The 27,879-nt window shown below is 40.0% G+C and overlaps 1 protein-coding gene and 1 long non-coding RNA gene across 7 annotated transcripts in view; one reads left to right on the top strand and one right to left on the bottom strand.

The window, feature by feature from the left end:
* Positions 1-643, bottom strand: part of GLCCI1 (glucocorticoid induced 1) — a 119,873-nt gene extending 119,230 nt beyond the window's left edge. For 4 of the 5 annotated variants that reach the window (XM_055347209.1, XM_055347208.1, XM_031012842.2 and 1 more), the window contains exon 1: positions 12-613. In XM_055347209.1, the coding sequence (XP_055203184.1) occupies positions 12-468 (457 nt within the window). In that variant the 5' untranslated portion in view covers positions 469-613. Of the gene's footprint in view, positions 1-11 lie in introns of all 5 variants that reach the window. The other variant, XM_031012841.3, reaches the window with a different exon arrangement.
* LOC101151813 (uncharacterized) lies at positions 158-26,225 on the top strand. 2 transcript variants are annotated; one of them, XR_008667299.1, is made up of 6 exons: positions 158-258; positions 11,191-11,289; positions 13,791-13,946; positions 19,126-19,163; positions 19,329-19,891; positions 23,549-26,225. It is a non-coding gene; the product is annotated as an uncharacterized lncRNA (long non-coding RNA). The 2 variants fall into 2 exon arrangements; XR_010134597.1 differs by lacking the exons at positions 158-258; positions 13,791-13,946; positions 19,126-19,163 and adding an exon at positions 994-1,263.
* The last annotated feature ends 1,654 nt before the right edge of the window (positions 26,226-27,879 follow it).

The raw sequence follows: 27,879 nt of genomic DNA, 5'->3' as shown, positions 1-27,879 counted from the left end.
GGGCTCGCTACCTCTGCACACGGGCGAGCCGGGGCTCCGTCTCTCAGGTGAGCTGCTCCTCCGGTGGCTCTCTGGGGACCGTCTCGGGCGGCCCTTGGCCCGCGGCGCCTGCTCGGCCGCGGCTGCAGCCGCCGTTGGCGTCGGGCTGGACGGGCTGGGGCCGCGGGCCGCGCCGGGCCCCGGGAGGCTGCCCAGCGAGGCGGCGGCAGCGGCGACGGGCGGGCGCGTGGGACTGTGCTGGCTGCCCCGCAAGAGCTGGTAGGGCACCGTGGCGCGGATGGGCTGCAGCAGCCGGCCGGCTCCCGCAGCCGGGGCGCAGCCCACGCCGCCGCCGCCGCCCGCACCGTTCCCGCTCCCGGCGGCGGCGACGGCGGGCGGGGACCCCGCGGCGCTGCGCCTCATCCTCTGCGACGGGGGATGAGGGGTCTGAGAGGAACTGGAGGAGGAGGAGGAGGAGGCAGTGGACATGGTGGCTCTGCGGGCCCTGGACGCCGCCGGCCGACACGGAGGCGCGGGGCGGGAGGCGCGCGAGCGTGTGGGAGCCGGCGCGATAGTGCGTGCGAGTGTGTAAGGGGGAGGGGCGGGGGTATCGCTGTGGGGGAGGAGTCTCGGGGCTCCCCCTCCCCAACGCACACCCCCGCCGCCTCGGCGAGGGGGGAGGGGAAGGCTGCGAAAACAAACGTCCAACGGCCGCAACCGCCCGGCTGGGCTCGGTGTGGCGGTCACGGCCGGGGCCGCAAGGAGCCCGGAGCCGCCGCCGCCACCGCTCCAGGCATCGCGCTGACAGGGCAACGGTCCGGATCACGCAGCCCCGAGGGCCGCTCGCAGCCTTCTCCTCAGCCCTCGCGGGGCTGCACGCACGGGAGAACCCGGCAGCTGCAAGGAGGGCCGGGACCCCTGCTTCTGGGGACCAGGGTAGAGAGAAAGGGCCTCGAGGTGCTGGCGCTCCTCGCAGTCCGCGCCGCCGCCGCCGCCGCCGCTTCTACCCACTCCTCACTCCGAATGGCAACTAATTCGCCCCAGCCGCACCCCGCCCCCGGCACCGCCTCCCAGCGCCCAGGACCCGGCAGCTGCCGCAGCGAGCATTTCCATTGGCTTAGGCGCTCCCCACCAGAACTCGAGTGATTGGTTCTGGAATAGGAGTGAGAGAAGCAGTGTCCAATGACAATGGTGCCTCCTACTTTGAAGGCGGGGCGTGAGGTGTGGCAGCGTGAGGTGGGGGCTGTGCGCGCAGGGAGGAGCGTAAAAGTTGACAGCCTTGAGGTAAGTGCGAGACTAGGAAAGTGGGACTGTGTGTGTCCTGCGCGAGTCCCGACACCCCCAGACACGCAAACGCCCCGCTAGGCAGGTTGCAGGGGCTCCACCCTCCTGGGCCGTCTGTATGACTTGAGACAGAGGACACATGAGGCAAACTTTAATTTGCAAGTACACCTGCATCCGGTGGGATGTTTTAGTTAGAACCAGAAGACTGGATCTCTTCCCCTCTAATTTTAGTAAGCTGAGTTTTCGTGACCAGTAGCCTTATTAATCAAAAGAACTTCTGGTGATCAGGAGAAATGTCTGGAACCTGGATTGAACAAAGTAAAATACTTCTACAGCCTAACATTTGTAGTTATGCAGTGAAAAGAGATTATCAAATTCTATGTTCCAAGACAATAACACTGAATAGCAGGGGTCAACAAGGAATTTTATGTCATTACACCATCAGTTAGATATATTAATGAAGGGCGCCCCTGCCTTTTCCGAAGCAGATAGCTTCTTGGGAGGAATAAATACCAGATGTAATGTAATAATCCATTGTGGTAAATTTGTTTTTTATTCTGTAATGAAACTGAAAGGGTACAAAGATTCTGGATGACTATCAAAAACATAAATTTACCCCACAGTAAACCAAGGTTTTAAACCTTAATCAGGAGCAATTAATGTAAGGATCTTCATCGGATAACTTTAATTAATTTTCAAGAGGTTAAAAGAGAAGCAGAATGTCAAATTGGTCTGCTCGTCGTGTCTGCCCACACTGACAAGCTTCCTCTGATTTCAGGCACTATATGCAGGGGTCACTTTCACGTACAGGAGCCATCCTTCTTTTCTTCCTTGTGTGTTCAGATGAGAAAGCATACTAGGTTCAGTAAAAAAATTGATGAAACTCAATAAAAATACAAAAATTTCAAGCAGTACTTCATCCAAGTAAAACTAGTGATAGTTCCTCACTTTACCACATATTATAATAATAGCTAACATTTATTCACCATGTGCCAGCCGCTATTCTAAGAACATTATGTGTGTTAATTCATTCAGTCCTCATATAATCCACAAGGTAGATACTATTATTATCCTTACTGTGGTCTCAGTTGTGGCATAAATAAGCTGTCTTGCCTGAGATCACATAGTTAGTATATGGGGAGCTAAAAATTTCACCCAGACAGACTGGCTCAAGAGTCTGAGGAAGCCCTCTGCTATAGTACCTGGCAGCTCAAAGCTGTGGGGTATATAATTTGTAGAGTATTTACAATGGCCCACAAATCTCATCTGTGAGATAAGTTCCCATCAGTTCAAAGGAAATTTTACAAATGAAGACAGACCACTACTTTTTTTTTGTTTTCCAGAATAACATATATTTTAATTATGAATAAAAACTTTACTCTTTCAAATTTTATATAATTAGCCTATCTCATTAATTTAAAAACTGCATTATTTTGTGTGTAAAAAGAATGATAAATGATTTCTTTTCAGTGACTCTTTTAAGAATAGCAAGAACAAAAAATCTGACAGATTAAAAATATGTAAAGCTGGCTAGGTGCGGTGGCTCACGCCTGTAATCCCAGCTCCTTGGGAGGCCAAGGCAGACGGATCACTTGAGCTCAGGATTTTGAAACCAGTCTGGGCAACATGGCAAAACCCCATCTCTACTAAAAATATAAAAATACTAGCTGGGCGCGGTTAGGGAGGCTGAGGTGGGAAGATCACCTGAGCCCAAAAGGCCAGGAGATCAAGGCTGCAGTGAGCCTTGATCACACCACTGCACTCCAGCTTGGGTGACAGAATGACACCCTGTCTCAAAAAAAAAAAAAAAAAAAGAAGAAGAAGAAAAAAAAAGTTAAGGTTTTTCTTTTACATGCTGGTAAATTTCTGAGTTGTTGCTTTGATTACAGCATAGTTGCATTATAGAAATGTCATCTCTAGCTACTCCTAAATATATTTATGGAACAACCTCAACACATTAGGTTACAATCATTCTAAATTTATACTAGGTCACAATCACAATGATCAATACCTAATCTGGATCTAAAACAACATACCTAGTCATATTTTAAGGACTTTCTGTGTTTGTTCAAATCTACCACAGCTGACTTAGACATCTAAAGCAAATCTAAATAACTCACACAGAGAAACAGAGAATTAGTATGATCTTAAAATACTATTTTCAGTTACTAGTAAGTCATTATGACCAATCTAGAAGCTCAGTCATTTCTCTTTGCTATAGAAACCTTGGTTGTCTCTTAAACCTTTATTCTCACGAAGTAAGTACTGATCTTCATATTTAAGGAATACAGGCTTCAAAAAAATCAAAGGTGGCCTAAAATAAATTAAACTCAGTGCCTGCTTTCAAATGTCCATTTGTTGAGTTCTTGATAATATTTTATTCTTATTGAGGATAAAGTAAGCTCCAAGGATATATAGAAGCTTTAAGAAAATGTTCTTAGTAAATTGGAAACCCCCTAGAATGAGATGTGGATTGCTAGGCTAGAAGAGCATTGTTATGCTACTATGCTAGCTATGGGGTAGTTAGGCCTAGTGCCAATTTTCCATACTGGTTGAATGTAAGTGTAACAATCTCTGAAAATCTTATATAAGACTTAATGTTAACAATGACCTCTTACTATGTTGTCCTGTGTAAAGAAGACAAAATTGAAGGCACAATTTGGTGGCATGAGAAATACTTCTGTTTCAGTAGCCCCATACCGTGGCTATCTGTGGGACAAGGATCTGCCATTAGCTAATCTGAGGTAGAATTCTGTTCTACTTACTTATTAGTGCAAATATGGTACTAGACTACATTTTAGGTTAAATTAAAACTTGGAATCATTGGTTACATGCGATTTATATGCAGCCCCATGTGGAGAGATCATAAGATGAAGAAGCCACAGAGCCCACAGAGCTACCAAAACCTTCCTCTTCTAGCTCCATCTGGGTTTGCCTGGCTGAGCATCCAAGGCCCATCCAAATCTGAGAGGCAGTCCAGGCTGTCAGTATTTGCAATGAGGTCATGGCTAGGAGAGAACACTAAACAGATCTGCACTGATGTTCATCTTAAGCTGATTAAACTCTCTTGTAGATTGATTCCTAATAGCAACAACAACAAAAAAGCCTTGACTGAATTTTTGTCCCTGGCAGATGCTTAAATTAAACTCCTTACTGCTTGTGACAGCCTACGTGCACCTTTGCACTAGGTGTTCCCTCTGCCTGAAAGGTTCTTGCCCAGATATCCACATGGCTTGCTCACTCATTTCCATCAGGTCTTTACTCAAATGTCACCACCTTTGTGATGAGAGCTTTCCTGAACACTTTTTTAAAAATTGTAAGCACCCCTCGGCTTTTCCTGCTCTTTATCCTACTCTTTTTCCAGAGTACTTATCAGCATCCAAACCATAATATATTATAATTATTTTTTGTTTTGTCTGTCTAGAATAGAACAGCCATGAAATGAAGACTTTTTATCAGTTTTATAACTGCTGAATCTCTACAACAGTGCTTAGTATATGGTAGATGATCAATAAATATTTGTTTAATGTTGTTAAGAGTGGCAAATTTTAGCCAGTGTTTATCTTATGAACTAAAACTTGTGCTTTTCCTCAGGAAAAAAAATCTAACAGATGTATCTCTGCTACAAAAGCATAGTCGCAGAGTAGAAAAATATCTGATGTGGCTACTGTAAACCACACAGATATTTGTATTGAAGCTGCCATTCAAAAAGATAGAATACCTTGCATTATGGTTGTTAGACCTACTGGCTCCTGGAGGCTCATCAGAGGATGAAAATGGAAAATGGGGGCCAGGCATATTCCCAACTACTGGCAAGGCTGAGGCAGAGGACCGCTTGAGCCCAGTAGTTTGAGGTTACAGTGAGCTATGATTGTGCCACTGCACTACAGCCTGGGTGACAGAGTGGGAACCTATCTCCAAAAGAAGGAAAATAGAATTGGCAATGGAGAAAAGGCATTGAAAAGAAAAAGGACAACTGAAATAAACAGAGAAAACTGAAGAGGATCACTTAAGGAGTGACATCTGCTGATTGGTATTTAGTTCTATCTCACTATTAAGAAGAGCTATTCTCAAGAGGCCTGTGTAAAGGAACTGAAAATAAATGATAATTAAGTAGACAAGACTATTATATGTAAATAATGAAAACTTTGTTTCTAAAAGAAGTTCAGAAGAAGCAATAGTAATAGATATTTTATTTTTAACTGGTAAGGTCATCCAGAATAAGTGTACAGTTATTTCTCAAAAATAGAAAACAGTAATGAAAACCACTGGTTTTTCAGATTTTCATCTCCATAGCAGCTCCAATTGCCAACTATGATGCCAGTGGCACCTCCAATGCATCTTAAGCTGATGCATAATACTCTCACCATGTAACTAAAAGACTATATTGTATAAAGTCAGCACAATCACAGGTAAAACTTGGGGGCCAAAGGACTATAAATATTCTCTTTCCATGCTGTGACATTCTATTTGTTTTAGTCCCAAATAGATTGTTCATAATAGCTGAAAGCAATAGTAGTCCTATGAAGGGAATATGTTTGATTATCATAATGTTATTTTTTTTATTGAGAGTTTAAAGTCATTAAAGTATGTCATAAGTTTCTTCCTATGTGGCCAAATCTTATTTTTTGCCAGGTGAGTAAGTGTGTTGAGGGACTGTTGTTAGGGTGCCATCAATTCATCAGCAGTGCTGGACTAGAGAAGTTTCTTTTTATTATTTTAAACTTTTTGAAACACAATTTTCAGAGTGCCCTACTCAGCATCTTATTGAAAAGGTCCATATTAATGCCCCTAATAAGGCTAAATGCGGGCTTAGTAGCAACAATACTAGCATCAAGCCATAGCAACTCCTTATCAGGTTACTTATTGAATGTTTTTGAAGTGTCAGACACTGTTTTACACTCAGTAGGGTTTACCTGTTCTCACACTTTGGTAAATAGGAGTAAAAAGATATGCCGACAAAGCTAAAGCCATATCTACAGATTTGCCTTACATAAAAAAGATGTAAATAGAGTATTACTGAAGTGAGGGAAAGGAAAGCTCACTTGAGAAAAGGCTTCAGGAAGAAGAGTATGAAGAAGTCACGTAGGTAGGAATGCACAAAACCAGACAGAAGATGATTGAACAGTTTGCCTTTGGCTGATGGTTAATGGAAGATAAGTCTTAGCCTGTTGATGACAGGTCATGAAGGCCCTTGGTTTCCAGGTAAGGTTTGTACTTTATTGGATATGCAGTGAGGAGCTGTTGAAGATTCTTGAATGGGTGGAGAGAACATGAGTGGAGCTGTGCTTTATGAAGATTAATGCAAGAATAGCTTAAAGCATGAATTAGAGACTGATGGTTGGAAGATGATGTAGAAGGTTTAGAGGATACTCCACATTAGTTTAGGTGGCATGAGTTAGGGGAATGACAAAGGACATGGAGAGTGAAATAAGGTGAAAGTCTTGCTCCTTCTCAGCTGATGATCATGTGGACTTTGAAAAGAGAACGCCAGACAGTTCTGAAGATTCAAGCTTGGATGCCTGAGAAGATAGTCATGGCTTTAACACAAATAAGGCAGCTAAGGGAAGGAGGAGGTTTCATGAAAAGATAATGAGTTCAGCTATAAATAAAATAATCAGAGAATATCCAAATAGAGACAGCTTTTAAACGACAGTGAAGTTGAGAAGACAAGAGATATAGATTTGGGGGCTATCCATGTCCATATGGTAGTTGAAGCCATGGTTACAAAGGAGAAAAGCATAGAAATGAAAAGAAGGTGAAAAACAAAATTGTGAAAATTTATACATGAGTCATGGAGGGATAAGTAAAAAACAAAACAAAACAACAACAACAACAAATGAAAGAAAACAATACTAGAAAAGAAGGCAGGGCAGAAGTACTCCTTAAAATAGAGTTCAGGGTCTCAGAAAATAAGTTTGGTAGCTGCTTCGTGGGTCATCTGACAAACTAATATCCCTCTTCTCTGAGAACCAATCCTCCCCCAACACATAGAGGGTTTGGGCCTGACAGCTATGTATGTACCAAATAACCTTGCCCCTCTGGCCATGGTTGATTTCAGCTGAGTTCAACAACTGACTAAAGCTGGGCCAATTAAATTTTCTCCTTTGGGAATCTGAAATTAAGAAATAAAATATTTTTCTATAAAGAATTGTGCATAGAGTGGCCATTTTCTGTCATGGGCACAGAGAAGCAGAGGAAACCTGCCTTCTGAGAGAAAAGAATGAAGTGACTTACAGAAAGAAGGAGAAATCACACCAGGTGACCAGAAAGAGGGAGAGAGTCTGAGAGGAAGTTCACTTTCCCATGATGATTATTTTGTTTCTTATGCATTTTATTCAATCCTCCAAAACCACCCCAACTCCAGACCCATTCCTGCTGACACATCTCCACTACACTCCCACCATCAAATCTATGATTTTTTCAACATTTGGATCAGTTTCTTTTTCCTTTCTGTACAGGTAATACATGTTCTCCTTTCCTATCGAAAGCCATCTCCTCCACTTCTGATTTAAATTCTGACCCTCTTGTCTCTCAGGGACTTCATTTCTGCAGTTATTATCTCCATCTTCTTCATCATCAAATTATTGATTTTTCCCGGTAATGTTTGAACATGCTGTTATGCCAACATTTACTTTAAAAGGCAAAACAAAGATTCTTCTGCCATCCCTTTCCATCTATGGTCCAAATTCTTTGATATTGTCACAGCGACAGTTCTTGACAGAGATGTCTACATGTTACTTCTGATATCCTATTTAATCCTATTAATCTACTATTTTCCTATTTAGTCTATTCCAATCTGGCTTCATGCCACTGAAAACTGCTAATCAATATCAACTGCCTCCATATTGCCAGACCCAGTGGATATTTCTGGGACCTCTTCCTATTCCAGCTTTTAGCAGTTTTCCACATTGCTGGTCAGGCTCAGTTCTTTAAAAAAATCTCTTCTATAGGAGTCTGGGACACTGTACTCACCTGTTCTGTTTCCTACTTCTCTAACCACTACTGCTCAGTGCTCTTCAGGTTCTTTCTCCTCTAGTTCCCTCTAAAAATTGGGCTCTATTCTCTGCTTGCTTCTCTATAAACTCACCTTCTTGGTAATCTTAGACATTCCCATGGCTTTAAATACTACAAAATGCTGGCAACTCCTAAATGAAACTCTCCAGCCCAGACATTTCCTCCAAGATTCATATTTGTATATCCAGTTGCCTGCTTGATACGTCAAGTCCCCATGAATACTTGAAGTGAATGTGTCTAAAATGGGCCTAAAATCTTAATTTCCATATTCCTGCTTTCTCTTAACCTCTGAGAAAATTGTCCCCATTTTTTCCCCATTTCAGCAAATGGTTTCACCATCTATCCAGTTATTCCAAACAATAAACCTAGACAATATTTTTGATTTCTCATTTTTCTCCCCACCATCGCCCCCTCCAACCCATCAGCTAGTCCTCTCATTTGTTCCTAATAAATGGGTGTCTAATCCATCCACTTCTATCTCTTCTGCTATTACATTAAGTCAAACTACTGTCATCTCTTACCTAATCTATTGCTGCAGCTACTCAACTTGTCTCCCAGCTTCTACTCTTGCCTTCTTTAATTTAGTTTCTACTTATTAGTCAGGGTAAACTTGGAAATATGTTGAGCCACGTTTCCTGCTTAAAAATGTTCAGTGTTGGGCGGGCGCGGTGGCTCACGCCTGTAATCCCAGCATTTTGGGAGGCCAAGGCAGGTGGATCACGAGGTCAGGAGATCGAGACCATCCTGGCCAACATGGTGAAACCCCGTCTCTACTAAAAATACAAAAATTAGCTGGGCATGATGGCACGTGCCTATAGTCCAGCTACTCGGGAGGCTGAGGCAGGAGAATCGCTTGAACCAGGGAGGTGGAGGTTGCAGTGAGCCGAGATCATGCCACTGCCCTCCAGCCTGGCAACAGAGTGAGACTTCATCTCAAAAAAAAAAAAAAAAAAGGTTTGGTGTCTTCCAATAACTTTGCAATGAAATCCAAATTCCTTAAAATAGCTTAAAAGGCCTGACCTGGCCTGACTACTTTTGCTCTACTCTTCTCCTCCCCTTTTCAGTTCCAGCCACAATGCCTCCTTTCACTTCCCCTGAAACACTCCTGCATGGCCTGCATACAGGTGTATCCTCAGCCTAAATCACTTCTACCTCCCTGCTCCTCAATTCCCTTGAAATGCCATGTCTTAGAATGTCCTTCCTGAGTCCTCACCCATCACTAATAACCTATAATAATCTATCATTAAGTCAGTTTTTTCCATCTATTTTGCTCATTAAAAGTTGTCAATACACATTTGTTTACCTCCTAATGGCAAGTCTTTCCTACTAGATTGTAAAGTCTCTAGAGGCAGCGACCTTGTTTGTCTCTTCTGTTCACTACTTGATCACTTAACACCTATGTAGTTCCTAGGATATACCACGTGTTCAATAATTACTTGTTATAACTTTACTTGTTGCTGATGGCTTCATCGTTCATTATTCCAGTCCTTGTACAGTCCTGCTATACTTTCTGTGGGAGAGTTTCCTACAGTCTTATACTCAGATCCCTTTTGTCATGTCAATAATTTGAGTAGGTTTCTGCTGTTATATCAAATGACCACTAATTGATGCAGCTTTTAAAAGGACAAGGTGATCAGCCATGTCACATGCTGCTGAATGGGAAAGCAGGTTAAGAGCTAAGCAAAAAGCACTGGATCTCATCACTGATCATCTTCAAGCCAATAGTGTCCATAAAATATGGCCCAATCGAAGCCAGATTACAACTAAGTTAACAAGATGGGTACGAAGGTAGATGCATCAATGCAGAATATTCCTTTTAAGAGTTTAACAGTTAAAATAAGGCATGATATAAAATGGGATCTTGGGGTTGAGCAGAGCCAAAGAAAGTACATGTTAGTCTAGTTTAAAAGAAAAGACAGGCCAGGTGCGGTGGCTCACGCCTGTAATCCCAACACTTTGCGGGGGCAAGGCGGGCAGATCATCTGAGGTCGGGAGTTGGAGACCAGCCTGACCAACATGGAGAAACCCGATCTCTACTAAAAATACAAAAGTAGCCGGGCGTGGTGGCCCATGCTGTAATCCCAGCTACTTGGGAGGCTGAGTCAGGAGAATCACTTGAACCTGGGAGGCGGAGATTGTGGTTAGCCAAGATCACACCATTGCACTCTGTCTCAAAAAAAAAAAAAGAAAAAAGAAAAGAGAAAATATTCCTATTGATATACCCATAAGCCAAAGAAGCCGAAGGAGAAAAAAATCAAGAAGCGTTTGAATGGGGAGGAAGATTAATAGATTTAGTTTCCATTAGCATTAAAGGATTTGATCAAGAGCACAACATTGACAAAAAGGCACAATGTTTCCCCTTCTACTACAGGAAGGAAGGAGGATAAGAGGTCAAAAGTAAGACAGAGTTTTGGATCGAGCAAAGGGAGGTTGAGTGTGGCCACTTCAGAAGGTAGCAAAGTCATCTACAAACCAATTGTCAAGGAGAAGATCAGAATCTCTTGAAAGACTTTTCTGAACCATACTTCCAACCCTTCATTCCATCCCTTACCTCCCTGCCCAAGACTTGTTTTCCACTACCACCATAGCAGACACTCACTGCTACAAAAGGCCACAGTGGCTGATTAAGTGTGCCTTACTTCTTAGATGGTGCTATGGTTTGAATGTTTGTCCTTTCCAAAACTCACGTTGAACTTTTTTTTTCTTTCTTTCTGCCCCCACCCCCTCATGTTGAAATTTAATTGTCATTGTAATAGTATTAAGAGGTGGCACCTTTAAGTGGTGATTAGGTAATGAGGACTCTGCCCTTATGAATGGATTATTGCCATTATCATGGGAGTGGGTTCACTATTGCAGGTGGGGGTTCACCCCCCTTATTCATTCTCTCTCTCTCTCTTTTTGCTCTCCCAGCATGTGACACCTTCTGCCATGAGATGATGCTACAAGAAGAACCTCACCGACTGCTGGCACCTTGATACTGGACTTCACAGCCTCCAGAATTGTGAGCCAGTAAGTTTCTGTTCATTATAAATTACCCAGTCTGTGGTATTATAAATTACCCAGCCCATGGTATTCTGTTACGGCAGCACAAAACAAATTAATACAGGTAGGGTGGAGTAGAAAACAGTGCAATCAGTGGAGAGTAAGATAGTCAGAAGTGAATATAGGGTTGAAGAGCTCTGGCATCATGAGGAATATGAAAAGGAAACAAAACTGTGTTTTCCAAATGTGTCAGATCATCAGGCATATCTGGGTCCCTTGCTAAAAACACAGATTTCAGTCCCCTTTCCTGGAGAGTCTAATTCAGCTGGTCTGCTGGTGGGAGGGTTAGGATTGTATAATTTTTAACAAGTTCCTCAGGTGATCTTTATGATCCGGCAAATTTGCGAAACAGTAGATATGAAATAAATGAAAGTTTACCAAGTATAATTTCAGGCCCAAAATATTATCTCCATTTTCAGCCAAATACATAGAAACATTGATACCTGACATCAATTAATGGAAATTACCAAAAGAAAACAGCTTTTAAAATTCTACCTGTAGAATTTTTTTAAAAAAATCTAAGAGGTCTACTCATTTTACATGATTGGTATCTAATTCTATGGTTCCAAATAATCTACAGTGGTGTTTAAAAATATAAGACTAGGTTATAGATTTTTTTTATTATAGCAAATTTCATTGAGGAAAAGGGAAATGGACCTGAGTAGCTAACAGTTATTATTTATAATATAATAATGAGTCAGATATTTTAAAGCCTGTTCTGCTTCTAGTTTGCTTAGCTCCCAGATTAATAAACTAACATAGTAAAATATAAGAATGCAACTTGATCTTATCCATTCCTAACATTTTTAAACAAAATCTTGAGCACACTAGCAGTACAGCAGCTGAGAATAGATATGGGTCCTTGAAAAATTTATTTCCATTTCCTCCTAGAAAAAGTGATTTGTATTGATACACAATAGTCGCAGCCCAAACTGCTTTCTGGGACCACAAAGCCCCTCTAATTTGTACCAGTTTTTCTCCATTCTAGTTGATCCTGACCATCAGGTATAAATTAGTGCTAAATCAATATTAGCCGATACTTCCCCAGGTGTGGGAAGTGAGGAAACCTGATCACATGAACAAACACAACCCTTCCTGGCTACATTTAAAATAAGGTGGTTATTATTATACCATGCGGGAAAAAGAATTTTTTTGTTGTTTGTTTTTTAATCAATCTTATGCCATCTCAATTTGTATTAACTTGATATAGTGATATCAGTCATCAGTTAGAATCCATTTTTAGTTATAGATTCCCTATCAACCTTCACACTTTTTTTTCATTCTTTCATGGGGCCTCCTCTTCCCCCTCCAACTTCTTCTCACCCCCAGCCATGCCATGTGTCTTGCCCCACACCCTTTTTCATTTCCAGCACTACTTACTGAAGTGGTTGAGTGGAGGAGCCCAGGGAAGCAGGTTTACATACCTGCTTTAATTGCTCACCTTGGGCGGAGCAGTGTCCTAAATAAACTTTAGTTTTGCCACAGCATCATTACTCAACAAAGTATTTTTACAAGTGTCACTTAATAATACAAAAATAAATAAGGCACTTAAACTTGTTATTGAGGAAAGAAGCTTTAGCTGCCCACTTTCCGTACTCAGGGTCCAATCTTGCTTCACTTGTTCTTAGAAAACTCTTCAGGAGTTTTCTTTAAAGAAAATCAGTTAGAGCATAAGTGCTGTGAGCCAGGTCTAAGTAGCTTTACCCTTGAAAGGATTAGTTCCTTTGTTAATTATCAATAACAGGGAATTTTGTCATTTTTCTCAATACTTTCCAGTTGTAACTATTCATAGTGTAACTATGTACTCAATGGTTTCATAAATATCAAAACATATATGTGTAGTACTTAGCCATAGATGGGAAGAGAAACAAATGTTCCAAATTCCAAGGAAATGATGTGACTCTGCATGATTTTTTCCCAGTTTCCTGGGTTTTATAGAAACTTCACAGAACTTTTAAAAGCGCTTTCAGATCTATGACTTTTTTGTATCACCACAACAATTCTGTGACGTTAGAACATGTATGCTGTCTCCATTTGACAGATGGGGAAATGGAGGCCCACAACCTTGGCTGGGGTCACAGATAGCACATGAGAGACTAGAAGTAGAAGCCAGGTCTTCTGATTCCTTCACTATAAAAATTGGGTGACTTTTTTCCCCAGTGTTTTTTCTTCACTATAAAAATTCCCTCTGTAGCAAGAGCCAGGGATGTAATTGAGAGGCATGGATCTTTTCCACGTTGGTCTCTGAAAGACCTGTGAGCTAATAGTATATGCAAGAGAGGACACTTACTGGCTAAGAGATTGATTACCTACATTCAAGGCAACCCGATGATGCACCCTGATAAGAGAAGGGCCTGTCTAAAGGTCCTAATTTGTTTTAAATATCCAGAGTTCCTGATAGGAAGGCAGGGTGTGGTAATTATATATCTAACTTTTGGCTAATTGTCTCCATATCCTCACCTTCACAGATGTCTTTCAAACATTGATAATTACACCTTTCAGACCCAAAGCCTACAAATTCATAATCCACACAGATGACATACTAAAATCTACTCAGACTTGTAAGTCTGAAGACAATTTCAGCACTATTGGACTTACATTAAGAGAAAACTGCTTAAAAAGAGGTACCCTTTATTTCTATGTCATAGCTATACTTTATCACACAGATGTGTCATGGTTTCACCTTGATCTAAGGAAGTGCACATAAATTCATTTGCCTCTAAATGTAATCAAAATTAACAAAACAAGTAACAAAAAAGAAAGAGTGTATGGATAACACCATAGAAGTAAAACTGACTCAAATTAATGAAAGCAACTTGAAACAATGAAGGAGCTGCTTCTAAGTAAGATAAAGAATCAGAACCAAGAAATAAGTACAGCACAGAAAAGCAGTCATCCTTGTCATGATGGCCTACAAGTACAACCCGAGTTATTTACTTATATTATAGAACTTACATCATAAGTTCTTTTTAAGAATTCAAGCCAAGCATTGTGGCTCACACGTGTAATCCCAACAACTTGGGAGGCTGCGGCAGGAGGGATCGCTTGAGACAAGAAGTTTGAGACCAGCCTGGGCAACATATTAAGATCCTGTGTCTAAAAAAATAATTTAAAAATTTGCCAAGCGTGGTGGTGCATGGCTATAGTCCCAGCTATTTGGGAGCCTGAGGCAGAATGATCACTTGAGTCCAGGAGTTTGAGGCTGCAATGAGCTATGATAGCGCCACTGCACTCCAGCCTGAGTGAGATCCCATGTCTGTACAAAAACAAAAAGAAAAAGAAAGAAAGAAAGAAAGAAAGAAAGAAAGAAAGAAAGAAAGAGAAAGAAAGAAAGAAAGAAAGGAAAGAAAGAAAAAGAGAAGTTAAGAGAGAGAGAAAGAAAGAAATTAAAATAAGAATCCAGCAAGTTCTTGCTATAGTGGCATCAACATAACAATAAATAAGGTGTACTCTTACAACTTACACCACAATCTCTATCACCACCCAGAGCAATTATAATAAATCCTGCCTAATTTGGGGTCCCACAATTTAGGATGGTCTTACATTTAATAAAGAATTATGAATGTAGACGCTAGAAAAAGTCAAATGATTTAGCTTTATTTAGTTTGCAGAAGAAGTTCAAGAAGGGGTTAGTCATGGCCTTCAGGTATATTTAGTGCCATAGATATTGGTGTTTGGGGATTTTTCGTCATAGAAAGAATGTAAGGAAATTAGTTAAAGATTTAAGAGGAACAGGGTAAATAAAAGCATATGTTCAGCATTCACACTGCTATGCACTCTATGTATTTTATCTCATGGAATCTTCACAGATACCCTGCAAGACTGATAGAAACCAAGAATGAGGAGGTAGAAAAGTCAAGGTCAAAGTCAAAGGTCAAAGTCCTTTACCTGGTATTTGGTCTTAGGGTCTGTTTACTTCCAGAGTTTGTGCTACAGGACCAAGTCACTGTAATGCTACATTGGGCAGTGTTATGAAATCTTCTGCTCTCATTAAATTCAAGAATAGTTTCTAGAGACATATATCTAGGATAGTGATATAGTCCTATCTGAAAAATAGAAAAATGGACTATATTCCTCTGAGGCCACCTTCAGCCCTGCAATTTTAGATTAAAATTGAGATCAATAGGGCTTTAGTCCAAGGCTTTTACGGGGCACATTTTTTTAATCATTAAAGATCTGAGGCCTATAGCATGAGTAAGACTTCAGCTATTTATATTTAAAGTTTCCTCCACCTACTTAAATATCCAACATTAAGAAATTAGTCTAGTAGAGTATATCCATATAATGGAATTTTGTGTTATTGTTAGAATTATGTGGAAGAAATTTTAATGAAATAAGAAAATGCCAATGATATATTATCAAGTGAATTTGAAAAATCAGAAAAACCAAACTCAACTGTAAAGTATGTTTCTAACTGAATATAAATATATATTTACATATGCATATATAAAAACAACCGAGAGAACACATGCCAAAACATTAATAGTGGTTTCCTGTGGTTACTGGGATAAAGCGTGACTTTTATTTTCATCTCTGGGCTTCTTTACATTTTTCTAAACTGAACATGTCTACATATATTACTAGAAAGAATGCTTTGCACATACCACACATGTAAAATAATTTTCTGCAAAGGTTTTAAAATTTAGAATAGAATAACATTGTATTAGGAATGGAATTTTGTATAGAGTGAGGAAAAATTTATTAAATAGCATAGAGCCCATTGTTAGCAGCAAACTGTCACTCTGTCCAACACTGGAAATAAAATTAGCTTTTCTTATAATTTCTTTCTTTTTTTTGAGATAGGGTCTCACTCTGTTGCCCAGGCTGGAGTGCAGTGTCACAATCATGGCTCATTTCAACCTCTCTCTCTCAGGCTCAGGTGACCCTCCCACCCCAGCCACCCGAGTAGCTGGGACAACAGGCATGCACCACCACACACCTGGCCAACTTTTGTATTTTTTGTAGAGATGGAATTTTGCCATGTTGCCCAAGCTGGCCTTGAACTCCCGACCTCAAGCAATCCTCCCACCTCAGCCTCCCAAAGTGCTAGGATTACAGGTGTGAGCCACCACATCTGGCCATAATTTCTTATTATGCTAAACTATCATATACAACTACCAGAATTCTTTTAGCCCTTGCCTAAAACCCTCTACTCAGAAGGCACACAGAAGACACACAGCTAAGCACATGATACTACTATGTGTATAAAATGAAGATAATAATCATACCTGGCTCATGGGGTTCTTAAATCTTAAGATGTAAATAAAATATTACTTTTAAAGCTAGGCCTAGTTCAGTGCCTGGAACATAGTAAGCACTCAGTAAATGTTATCTTGGTAGTTATGTTCTTATTGTTAGCTAAAGAACAGAAAAATTCTGCAAAAAAAATGGTTGTTGATCTAAGAATTTCCTATCAGCCACCTGGCACACATACTTCATTTTAAAATAGTCTTGTAGTTAATGTAGATGGCATCTAAAGGAATCTTTGACACATTGTAATTATATAGCTCATTTCATTCTCCATACTTATCAAGGTTTTATTTATTTATTTATTTATTTTCAAGGTTTTAATGAGTAATGAAAACAGCAAATGAAGCCATAATATAATTCAATGTTTTAAAATCATTTTTCCTTTGTTTATATTACCAAAAATGTTTGCAATATCAATAAAATGTTAGAACTTTGTAATTACAATGTTATTTGAATTTTTATTTTTATGTAATTATTTATTTATTGGATTTGTCTCTCTGAAGATAATTTTTTATTTTTATTTGTGATTAAAAGCAGCTTTGAATTTAGCTATGTCCTTTACTATAATGCAAAGAAAAAGCACATCTACGTTCTTTGCAAATATCATTGTCCATATGGACATGCACACACACACACACACACACACACGCACACACACACCACAGACTTGTCTCAATATATTTTATTTTCTATTTTTTTTGAGACAGAGTCTCACTCTGTCACCTAGGCTGAAATGCGTTGGCATGATCTTTGCTCATTGCCATTTCCGCCTCCCAGGCTCAGGTGATCCTCCCATCTCAGCCTCCCTAGTAGCTGGGACCACAGATGCACACCACCATACTTGGCTAATTTTTTGTATTTTTGGTAGAGATGGGGTTTTACTATGTCGCCCAGGCTGATCTCAAACTCCTTAGCTCAAGTGATCTGTCTGCCTTGGCCTTCCAAAGTGTTAGGATTATAGGCATGAGCCACAGCACCTGACCTCAACATACTAAATCTACGTTTGGTGAAATTGGAATGGCTAAATGTCCCACGTTTTTTAAGGGAAATCATCTTAGTAGGGGGTCACATTTCTTGCTAAGGACACATTAACCTGATGATTTCAAAGAATATGGTTTGGGTCTGGCATCACATTTCAAGATCAAAAATACAAACCTCAGTTACCTAGTAAGTGAAAGATCTACAATTATAACTGATAAGAAAGTGGTTCAGAAATATGAGTAGGATTTTAAACGTTTAAACTTGGACTTGTCTCCCACTCTAAGAAAAGAACTATTTTTATGGGGGGAGCAAAAAAACCCAGATGACTTAATGGCAAATGTTTTCCTAAACTGCAGAATAAGGGTGTCTTCTGCCAAAAGTAGTCATTTCAGAAATGCCGTTAGGGACTATACCTCACATATCAACTCTGCTCCTTTCTATCTCATTCTTAGACCATCTTCTCAGAAGCCCTTGTATGTTTCCCTCTAGGACCATTCCTAATTAATGCCTTCTGTATTCCACCTCCTTTAAGGCTAGTCAAGCTTTTTCTGCTTTTTCAGGAAAAAGTTTGTTCTGGGTTATGTCAAGCCTTGCCCAGCCTCATTGATATGGTTTGGATCTGTGTCCCCACCAAATCTCATGTCAAACTGTAAATGTCAGAGGTGAGGCCTGCTGGGAGGTGATTGGATAAGGGGGCAATTTCTCATGGTTTAACACCATTCCCCTTGGTGCTGTCATTGTGATAGCGAAGTCTCATAATATTTGGTTGTTTAGAAGTGTGTGGCAGCTGGGCACAGTGGCTCACGCCTGTAATCCCAGGACTTTGGGAGACCAAGGTGGGCGGATCACCTGAGGTCAGGAAATCAAGACCAGCCTGGCCAACATGGTGAAACCCTATCTCTACTAAAAATTAGCTGGGCGTAGTGGTGAGTGCCTGTAATCCCAGCTACTTGGAAGGCTGAGACAGGAGAATCTCTTAAATCTGGGAGGCAGAGGTTGCAGTGAGCCAAGATTGTACCATTGCACTCCAGCCTGGGCAACAAGAGCAAAACTCTATCTCAAAAAAAAAAAAAAAAAAGTGTGTGGCGCCTCCCCGCTATCTCTCTCTTCCTTCTGCTCTGGCCATGTGAAGTGCTTGCTTGCCCTTTGCTTTCTGCCATGATTGTAAGTTTCCTGAGGCCTCTCCAGAAGCTGAGCAGATGCCAGCATCATGCTTCCTGTACAGCCTGTGAAACTGAGCCAATTAAACCTCTTTTCTTTATAAATTACCCGGTCTTCAGTTCTTTATAGCAATGCAAGAATGGACTAATACACTCATCTAGCTTGCTTTCCAGCTAACAGGTTTATTTTTGGCCCAAGGAAGCAGGACACTGGGGAAGACGGGGAGGAGCTCAGAGGTGGCTCAATAAACCATAATCATTTAGTACATAGCTGGGTAAACTGATTCCACCAATGATGATAGGGTCCCATACTTTCTTGCATAAGCTCAGTGTGATTCTTTAACTTAATCAAAATTTCACATTTTAAACATTTATTTTATGTTTCTTTCTGTTTCTATCACATGCTTTACAGATAATCCATTTTAAAGCAAGAAAACAAGATAATTCAAGGTAAAAATTCAAAGGGGAAAGGATGGGAGTCTATGAAAAGTTGTTCCCTTACCTTCTCCCACTTAGAGCTAATTTATATTTGACCAAGTAGCGGTTCCATGTATATATTCCAGGTAGCAGATTACTCTTGTGGATAAATAGGGGATATCTCTTTCTCTTCCCTAGGGAAAAATGTATGACTCTAAATTTGGAAACCAGACAGGATCTGCCAATACGGGGCAGAATGTTAAAAAGAGGATGAATTTTGATTTCAGAAAATTTAGAAGAAAATGGATTTCTCAGGCAACTGAAAGAACATATTTGGATATGTTAAGATGAAAGGAGACTTCAAGAGAACTGGACTTTGTGTTGGACAGGCTGTCTGTGACAGGGAAAAAACCCCTTCTGAATGATTAGGGATGAATCAGTTAACTGGCTTGAGTTTCACATCCTTCATCTGTAAAATCTGGTGATTAGACTGGCCCAGCAAAAGATATAATGGGCAAAAGATATAATACACATAAATTGGAATGAATCTGCATTTTCCAAGCCTGATGACTTTATTAAAACTGAATTAAGTCACTAACTGGCAGCCTGAAGATGAAAGGAAAGAACTCAGTCATGCTTCTTAAGGTAAAAGGGCAGTCTAACTGAGAATTTTGTTATCTCTGAGGACAAATTACAAGGAGATAAAGACACTCGAGATCACATGGAAGGCTTCTGCTCCCACTTAGAGACTGCAATGTAAGGTATGGAAACAGAATATTCTCTATAGAAACATACATGTTAAAATATGAGTATTTTTGTTCTTATTTCAATCCAAAAATAAATAAATGAATTAAATGTTAAAGATATCGATTCTAATTTGGAACTTCTCTGTGCATAACCTATTATGCAGTGGGCGCTAAAAATCTGTTCATGGTATATGACTGAATATTGTCTATGAAATGTGTAGGTGTTAAATAAATGCCACGGTTTATTTATTATAAGAAACTTTTTTACATTTTAACATCTCTGAAATGTGGATAAAACTTTATTTTATTTTACTTTATTTATTTTTGAGATGGAGTTCCGCTCTTGTTGCCCAGGCTGGAGTGCAACGGCAAGATCTTGGCTCACTGCAACCTCCGCCTCCCCGATTCAAGCGATTCTCCTGCCTCAGCCTCTCCAGTAGCTGGGATTACAGGCCCCTGCCACCACGCCTGGCTAATTTTTGTATTTTTAGTAGAGATGGGGTTTTACCATGTTGGCCAGGCTGGTCTCGAACTCCTGACCTCAGGTGATCCACCTGCCTCAGCCTCCCAAAGTGCTGGAATTACAAGTGTGAGCCATTGCGCCTGGCCCTGAAATGTGGATAAAATTTTAAATGAATGGCTTGTTGTTGTTTAATTGGCAGCAACTTTTTTCTTGGCATCACTTAAAATAATGGCACAATTTATGATGGTGTCTTAGATTTGATGAAGTATTTAATCAAATCATGAGGTATTTGATGAACTGTCTTCAATAGGGACATCATAGATGTTTTAATATTTGTGAATTATCTTAGGATAAACTGGAAAATGCTAAAGAAACATTCATTAGAACGTCTGGTCTTGAGAGCAAAAAGGAAAAGCATTGTCAGGAGGAAGTTCTTGGGTAAAGACAGTGAGTTTAATGACATCCATAGTGACTTAGGTCTGGCATCTAACTCAGCTATGTCTTTCCTGCCTCACTCCCAAACCTCATAAAGCTGGGTCTAGTCAGTTTCAGTCCCTTTGTATTGTAGAATTCAATGACACACTGCAACCCCTGGAAAAGATTCATTTACCTTAGTAATGTCCATAATAACAGATATAATACATTTTCTTGGCATTATATTTATCCAAGGTTTGACTATAAAAGGTCTTGTACTTTTAAAAGACCTATAGCCTCATAAGATTCATCTAAAGTAAATGCATTTTTTAAAACATAACTAAAGCATTTTTGTCACTCTATTTATATCAGCCCAAAACAGCATCAGTTCTTCAATAAGGGCTTCAGAGATCTTAAGTTAAAGGACAGAGTAGTCAATTAGTTAGTACTATGGAAGATTTAAACCCAAAACTTATTGTTTTAAAAAGATGAATATATATACACACACATATCATATATAGGTATGTAGATAAGGCTTGGAAGGGTGTGTCAAAAGTTGTTACTTTGGAATGAAAAGTATCTGAGTTTGTTTTTTCCTCTTCTGTGTTTCTAAATTTTGCCGTAGTAAGCATGTATTGCATTTGCAGTAATTTTAAAAAGCAGTAAGTATGATAGCATTTCCCCCTCCCCCCGATTTTTACAGTTAAACAGTGGGTACTGTAAGGTACAGCTGGCATAGTTAAGGATGTATCTTCAAAGATGCATTGGCTTAGTTTTTTTCCTACAAAGTCACAGGCACCATGCAGTCCAGCCACAAAGCTGAATTTAGAGTTAGCCGTACATGAGACAGTGGGGGCCCACAAGCTAATGTATAAGAAATAATTCTTCCCTCCCTATTGATAGACATGGTGACTTCTACACATTTCTGTGTGTGGACAATATATGCATACACTTGCAATTTGCCTTCTCTGGCCAGGCCACAGAAGAGGGCAATTCACTTAAATGCATAATTTTATTTTTCTTCTTTGTTTTGCATACAAATATACATAACAGTTTTATTTATAATACCCCTGAACTGGACAGAAGCCAAATGTCCATCAATATGTGAATGTATAAACAAATTGTGTACTATCCATATAATAAAATACTACTCAGCAATAAAAAGGAATGGACTACTTGTACAGGTAACAACAAAATGCATAATTTTCTTGACCTGGGTTTTCTTCAGATTGCTGGAGCTGAAGAGTCTTTTATTCATTTGATGTCACTTCAGTTTGTTAAAGGATAAAACCCTTTTAGTACAGGCTTTTCTCCTACCATAACCACATTTATGCCAAATTTAAAATATTGGTAAGCCTATTTGAAAATCAGTTGTAGAATAAATAAAATGTCCTCTTTTGCTTAGCTATTAACATAATTTTAGGCTGCTGTGCCTCCTTTAACACCATATATTTGGTAGAAAATTATATTTCTGCTTTTTATATTATTCATAAATAAAAGTCAGTATTTTTCGGTTCTTTGCTTCTTCAAATCATGTTATTAACATTTAATGAAATATAGCTCTTTCTTCTTTTATCTTAGGTGTATAATCTCATCAACTTTGCAGGAAAAACAGATACCCTTAGGGTCTGAATTGGTGTTTGAATAGATAAGCTCACTTTTAGTCCATGCCTAATAATATTACCTTATTGTTTAGGAAGAGATAGCAAGCTATTGCTTAAAATTTGTATATACTCTTTCTGTCATCGAGTAACAACTGAATTATCCTACTGATAATAGGATTCATATAAAGCTGTGGATGATGTCTAGCTACTCTATTTTTGCCAAAAGGAGAACACAGATAAACATTATGCCATGGCCAGCATTTCAGTGACTTTAGGAACTTATATGCAGTTAGTGCCTCTTCACATACTGCTCAGAAAGCATGTTCTCCAGTGATTTCAGAGGGAGGACAAGAGGGACTCCAAAGGAGAATTTATGGGATGTTTGTGAAATTTGTGGCGATAGAGCATCTCTAAGTCTCAGTTTCCTCTCTGGTGAAAGAAAGATGGTAATTCCTTCCTCACGGGATGGTTGGAACTACTAAATGGGATGATGCAGTTAGACAAAAACAGTTTGTGAAGCACTATGTTGGTATGATTATTATTGCATAAATATGAACAATGAGCACAGTAGGCCAGACCTTATTAAATTCAGTACTTTAGATGGTGTATAAGCACACACAGTAGCCAGGGAGTAGGCTCTGGAGAGGGGTACAGACGGGACACGCTGAACACTATTAACCCCGGAATTACAAAACCCACTGCCAGAATTTCCTGGTGTGCCGCACCATTCATGTTCATTCAAGGTAAAGGGCACACTCTGCCTCTCTCATAGCAAAGGAATTCCTCCTCTGGCAAAGATGCTGATGTCACTGATGTCACACAATTTAGTATCAGTAAACATGGGCATAGTAATGGAAAGGAGGAGGTTAGCATTCTCTTGAGGGAGTTCAAGGAAGCTTTTCCAACTGGGAATTGAGGTTGGTGGGGAAATATGACGTAAACAGCTAATGGGCATTAACTAAATACACCACAACAAAGGCTTGCCAGATAAAATATAGATGAACTATCCCTGTCTCCACATGCACACCTAACACCTGTTAACATAGCAATTGTGCACCCCAAGTAAGAGAGTTAAAGATAACTGATTAAATGATTCCATTGTCCTGGGTAGGAAGATACCTGGTAGCTGAAAAGCTCCGCTCTATTTTCTGTTAGCAGAGATTCTACTACCATCATCTTCTTGTTTTGCAGCAACGGAGACAAAGAAGATTTTCCTGAGCAGTGTCAGTAACAAAGAAATGAGGCAAATTATTAAGAAACTGATGGGCATTCATTGAAGAGCAACAAATATGATTCATAAGTCTGAAGGGACAGCCTTCAGAGGGAAGATGAAAGAGACAAGTCTCTCAGCATGACCATGTGGCTCTAACGGGACTGGCTCATGGGCAACAAGTACTTGAAGGGTGTAAATAGTGGGGACAGAGAGAAATTATTTAGTGTCCAAGGGGACAGCAGGAGGAGTGATGGTAAATGAAAGTCAAAACAAAGATGATTTAGGCAGCTGAACGAGTCACATGCCCTAATGGAGAGATCTATTATAGGCTGTACAGCATCATCCCTTGGGAAGGGTGGAAACCCCATCACTTGCGCCATTTACAGTTGGAAAAGGCATTAAAAAGTAGATCAGCCTGTTGGAGAGGGAAAAAACACCGCAGGTCCTCAGAGAATCAGTGGGATGACTTAATAGGTCTTTTCCATCTCAAATTACTGTGATGTAGTTTGTATGCTTGGGGACCTGAGGTGCTAGAATAATTTTTCCAGCATTTGGGCTTCTTTACTATTACTACAAGCCCTCAGTGAAGAAATGATAATGGGTCATGGAATGCAGTTTCTGCATTGTAAGTGGAAGCCCACAGTGTACTGATGCTTTAGTATGAAGGCAGGACTGACTATGATTAAGTTTCACATTGTGATGTCAGTGTAAATAAATACAAACACAATACCAATTAAGTCCCAAAACAACATACATATATTGACTGAGACCAAAGGCAGAGGGAAAGGACCTTTGTCACAGTTAGATGGTGGCTGAATAAATGAAAATTCAAGTAGTTTATTCTCTCATCTAGAAAAATACATGTCTAAATACTTAAAAGTCTATCTTTACAAAAAAAAATAAGAAAAAAAATGGCCTTAAAACTATCAAGAAATATTTACTGTGTAGGAACTTTAGGACCCATATTTTGAATGTGTGCTGTATTTCTGTCCACAGCTGCAGTTGTAATTAGCAACTGACACATTCCGAAACCATGGTGGCCCAGAGGAGCACATATGTGCACAGGCTGTGCCAACCTGGGGCAATAACTGCAACTGAAAGGAACGGGCACAGCTTGGTCAGATGGAAACTGGGGCAGGCAGAGAAGGGCTGGTGTTACTGTGATTACTAGAAGGAGCACAGCTGTGACCATCTCAACCCTTCTCACCCAGAGGATGACACGGAAGCAGGGGACAAAAATGGTAAGAGGGTGACAGGAGGGAGAGGCAGCAAGAAAGAAAGCAAAAGAATCCAGAGAGGGAAACCCACAGATGCAAGCTCTTTGCAGGTGGAGTATATGACAGATCCTGATAAAAATATTGTATGTGGTTGAGCACAAGTGAAACTTGGCGTTCTAGAAGACTGAAGTTTGCAACAAACAAATTCAGGGTTTGACCTACACCTGACAGATATAGGTCAACCCTCATCCTGCTGCTCTCAGCAGCTGTAGCCAATAGGAGACAGTGCTGCCCAGCATGCCGGTTTAAGCTGCTGCTAATAGAGGGAAACCAACGTAACCCCATATTTCCTGCCTCTGCAGTCCTCACTTGTCTATACACGGCCAACTCAGGCGCAGGCAGAGCTGCTGGCTTGCTGTAACTGCTGGAAGACTGATAAGTGGAATCTGGTGCTAGCATATATATTCCCACCTCATCTAGCTAAAAAATCTTTTGTCAAGCCTTTTAAGGGAGGACCATTAAAATTCAATTTTCCCTCATTAACCTAAATGCTTTCTTAAATTCATATAACCAGAAGAGACTTACTAATTCTTCACACCAACAGAACTTTAGAGATGTTTAGAGAGAGGAAATTCCGTGACAGAGGCCTATTTTTGAAAGGATACAGCAAAGGTTAAGTGACTTATCCCATGTTACTTAGAGGTGATAGTTAAGGCAGAAAGCGAACTGAGGGAGTGGTCTGAGACAAGTGAGGAAATTATGAAATTAAATCTGAAGAAAGAACGTCATCACCAAATCACATTGGGTTAAATATCTATTGGAAATCCCAATTCAGTAACACACATTCCTTTATCCTACATGTTCAGACTAGTGTTAAAAGTGACTTCAGATATTTCCTATGCTCATGTTTTTTTTAAAAAAAGTCCAACCATTCTCCTCAATGAACATGACATTAAATCAAGCTAAGTCCAGTCACATGGTCTCAACTTTACTCACTAAAGCTAGCAGGCAAGGGCCTAGTGAGTTGAATTAGAGGTTTAATTAGAAGAACAAGCAATAAATACTAAATGTTCTGTTGCAACTGTGTAACTTTCTGTGGGATTTTATGCCTTGTATCTTTTTTCCTGAATTCCAGACCAACGGGGCTGCACTAGAACCCCAGAAGCAGAGAATTCCATAACTCAGACTCTTTGATTCAGATATTTTTCTTTTCATCACCTTGAGAGAGCAAATAAATCCCCCAAACTACTTTTCCCACCTCTCAAGCTTCTAGAGGATATTCTTGACTGGAATTTGTCCATGTTCTGAAATAACAGGTTACTTCACTTTCTTTGTGTTTAAATAAATGTAATTAGGCCTGTTTTTAAAAACTATGGAAAATATTAAAAAGAAAATAAAAATCATCTATAAACTTACCACTTAGTGGCAGCCACATGAACATTTTTGTGTTTCCTTATTTCTACACATATGTATACTTTCCAAAATTTGTCATAAATGTTTTAAAGGTGCTTCATATATTGCCAAATTGCCCTCCAGAAAAGTTAAATCCATTTATAATCCATTTTCAGTGAATGGTATAATTTTAAAAGCCAGCTTTAAATTTGAGTTGAAAAATGATGCCTCACAGCTGTCTTTATTTTCTTCTATCTCCCTCAATCCTAAAGTTGACCATTTCTTTCCTATGGTTATGGCCAATTACAGTGGACATTGTGTTTCACTCCTCAACAACAATGTAGTTTCTGGAATTGACCCCAGCTCTAGGAATGAGTCCTGATTACTATTGAACCAAGCATAGTAATCTAATCTCTTTGACTAGTGAAAGGTTCAAAATCAAAACATAGCATTCCTGTGACAGGAGATTTAATCCAGGTTGGTCCTAATCTGAGTCAATAAGGCTGAGAAGAAGCACTTGTATTTTGTTGCTAGAAAAGAGATTCTACGGCCTGGTGTGGTGGTTCACACCTGTAATCCCAGCACTTTGGGAGGCCGAGGTGGGTGGATCATTTGAGGTCAGGAGTTTGAGACCAGCCTGCCTCTACCAAAAACACAAAAATTAGCCGAGCGTGGTCGCGGGTGCCTGTAGTTCCAGCTACTCGGGAGGCTGAGGCAGGAGAATCACTTGAACCCAGGAGGCAGAGGTTGCAGTGAGCCAAGAAAAAAAAAAAGAGAGAGAGAGGTTCCACTTCTCCTCTGATGAATGTGAACAGGAAAGCATATTGTCCCCACGTGCTGCTGGGTGTTATCTTGTGAACCTCAGAGAAGTCAACCTGACTTTCTGGTTACATGCAAAAATATATTATTTCCTTAGTGTTTAGGTTAGTTTGATTTGGGCTTCCAATTTTTACAGTGAGAAGCTGTCAGAACCCTTTTTCTTTATGGGATTTTTGGAGTTTTTTATTTTGTTTTTGCCAATTCCTATTAGGCATTATCAGTATTTTTATTGTTGATGTGGTAAGAACTCTATTGAGGGTGTAATCTTGTTGTCTATTTATTATGACTATGTCTCCAAGTTTATCACTTGTTCATTATTTGCTATGTAGTCTTATTTAATGCAGAGAAGAATATAGTCTTAATGTAATTAAATATACCAGTATTTTTCTTTGTGATATATTCCATTGCTTTTACTGTTATTCATTCACTAATAGGTGTGTGTGTGTGTGTCTGTGTGTAGCAACCACAGGGTTCCAGGCTATAATACACAAGTGAGCCAAAAAAGATACAGTCCCTGTCTTATATCCTAGTTTATATCCTAGTGGGGGGATTGAGGGTAAGGCAAACATTAAACTCAAAAGCCACACAAATAAGTGTGAGCTGCCAGTGGATAGATCCTACAAAGAGAAGGTACACAATATATGAGAGCTCTAATAGGAAAATTAGGACTAACTAAGGAAATCAGGGGAAGCTTCCCTGGGGAAATGGTGATTGAACTATGAATGATGAAAAGGAGTTAGGTAGCTGGGTAAGGGCATTACAGGTAGTGGGAACCATAGGTGCAAAGGTCCTGCTCAGGAACAAGCACAGGAAATATGAGGGATAAAAGAAAGTAAATGTCACCAGATCCTGAGAGGGTCTTGGTATAAGATGAAGCTGGA

The sequence above is a fragment of the Gorilla gorilla genome, chromosome 6 (assembly GCF_029281585.2).
Source record: "Gorilla gorilla gorilla isolate KB3781 chromosome 6, NHGRI_mGorGor1-v2.1_pri, whole genome shotgun sequence".
NCBI classification, from domain to species: domain Eukaryota; kingdom Metazoa; phylum Chordata; class Mammalia; order Primates; family Hominidae; genus Gorilla; species Gorilla gorilla.
Note: the sequence above shows the minus strand (reverse complement) of the source record. Positions and strands in the feature narration are given on the sequence as shown.